General features: G+C 59.4%; 1 protein-coding gene across 1 annotated transcript in view; it reads left to right on the top strand.

The window, feature by feature from the left end:
- PNPLA6 (patatin like phospholipase domain containing 6) overlaps positions 1-1893 on the top strand; it is a gene marked incomplete at its 3' end in the record, with an annotated part of 14287 nt that extends 12394 nt beyond the window's left edge. The window contains exons 28-30 of the mRNA XM_026048519.1: positions 619-767; positions 845-997; positions 1777-1893. Coding sequence (XP_025904304.1) covers positions 619-767; positions 845-997; positions 1777-1893 — 419 coding nt within the window. The remainder of the gene's footprint in view (positions 1-618; positions 768-844; positions 998-1776) is intronic.
- Positions 1894-2073: the final 180 nt, after the last annotated feature.

Here is a 2073-nt window from a genome sequence, read left to right as displayed (position 1 = left end):
GTTGGGTGCATCTTGGCTCCAGGTGCCCACTTTGGCCACCCTTGGGTGCATCTTAGCACCTTCCAGGGGCACCTTTGGTGCTTGGGTGCATCTTGGCATCAAGGGCCTTCTTTGGCCACCCTTGGGTGCATCTTAGCACCTTCCAGGGGCACCTTTGGTGCTTGGGTGCCTCTTGGCATCAGGTGCCCTCCTGCGGTGTCCTCAACACTGGGGGCATCTTGGCACCGGGTGCCCTTCTGGAGCATCYTTGGTGCTCAGGTGCATCTCAGCACTGGGGACATCTTGGCACTGGGTGCCCTCTTTGGACACCCTCAGTGCTTGGGTGGCCATGGGTGCCCACCTTGGCCACCTTCCTGGGRTGCTCCATCCCACCATAGATCCATCATCATCTCTCTCGCTTCTCCCAGCCACCATGTCCCCTCAATCTGCTGCTGCCACCTATGGGACTCCATGCCACCAGGTGCCACCACGGCTTTGCGGGCCACCTCGCTCTCGAGGTGCCACCCGCACCATCTCCCCACCCCGCTCTCATTGGGGGACCTGGAGAGGACCCTTGGGTGCTRCCGAGCCGGTGCCTGGCGAGCCACCCCGACGCCCGGCTCTTCTCCCATCCCGCAGCCGACATCGCCCGCAACATGGGTGCCAAGACGGTCATCGCCATCGACGTGGGCAGCCAGGACGAGACCGACCTGTGCAACTACGGGGACAGCCTCTCGGGGTGGTGGCTCCTCTGGAAGCGCCTCAACCCTTGGGCTGAAAAAGTCAAGGTGGGGAGCGCTGTGCCCACCGGTGAGGGCACCCTAGGGTGCTGGAGGGGACCCCCGTTGAGCACCTGGTGCCGTAGGTCCCCGACATGGCCGAGATCCAGTCGCGCTTGGCCTACGTGTCGTGCGTGCGGCAGCTGGAGGTGGTCAAGTCGAGCTCCTACTGCGAGTACATCCGGCCGCCCATCGACCGCTTCAAGACCATGGATTTCGGCAAGTTCGACGAGATCTACGTGAGTTGGGCAGGGGGAGGGTGGCGGGTGGGGCGCCTGGGTCTTCCTTTGGGGTGYCTGGGTCTTCCTTTGGGGTGTCTGGGTCTTCCTTTGGGGTTTCTTGGTCTTCCTTTGAGTTTCTTGGTCTTCTTTTGGGGTGTCTTGGTCTTCCTTTGGGACGTCCTAACCATTAATGGTCTTCATTTCTTCCTTTGGGGTCTTCTTTTGGGGGATCTTAGCCTTGGTTTGGTCCTCCAAGCATAAATGGGATCCTCAGGTCTTCATTTGGGGGACCTTGGCCTTAGTTTGGGGTCCTCCAACCATAAATGGGATGCCTAGGTCTTCCTTTGGGATGTCTTGGCCTTCCTTTGGGATGTCTCAGCCGTTAATGGGGTCCTCAGGTCTTCCCTTGGGGTATCTTGGCCTTAGTTTGGGGTCCTCCAACCATAAACAGGGTGTCCAGGTCTTCCCTTGGGGTATCTTGGCCTTAGTTTGGGGTCCTCCAACCATAAATGGGGTGCCCAGGTCTTCCCTTGGGGTGTCTTGGCCTTCATTGAGGGTACTGAGGCCATCAGTTGACTTGCCCTAGTCAACAGTTGGGTGGCCCCAACCTCTGTGTAGGTGCCCTGCTCAATGGTTGGGTGGCCCAGACCATCACGTGGGGTACCCTGGTCATTGGTTAGGTTGCCCCCATAATTGTGTGGCTTGCCCACACTATTGCGTAGATTGTCCTGGCCCTCGTGTGGGCTACCTAGGYGCCCCATCAGGTTGCCCCAGCCAGTGGGCCACTCTCCCCACAGGAYGTGGGCTACCAGCATGGCAAGGTGGTCTTTGATGGCTGGAGCCGCGGGGACATCATCGAGAAGATGGTGAAGGACCGGCGCTCGGCCGACTTCTACGAGAGCAAGCGCATGGACGTGAGCAGGGCTCCCAGACCCCACCCCAGATGGGACATCCCAGCCCCAGGGCCCCGATTTTGATTTTTTTCACCCCAACTTTAAGTCCTTCCAGTCTAGCTGTTCTAAGGTCCTGGAAGTATCTCTGGGGCTGGGTCTCCTGTCCCACCAACATCTTCCTGTTCCTCACAATGTCCTTCT

This window comes from Nothoprocta perdicaria, unplaced genomic scaffold, assembly GCF_003342845.1.
Source record: "Nothoprocta perdicaria isolate Ctin4 unplaced genomic scaffold, notPer1 scaffold_545, whole genome shotgun sequence".
Classification (NCBI taxonomy): Eukaryota; Metazoa; Chordata; class Aves; order Tinamiformes; family Tinamidae; genus Nothoprocta; species Nothoprocta perdicaria.
Note: the sequence above shows the minus strand (reverse complement) of the source record. Positions and strands in the feature narration are given on the sequence as shown.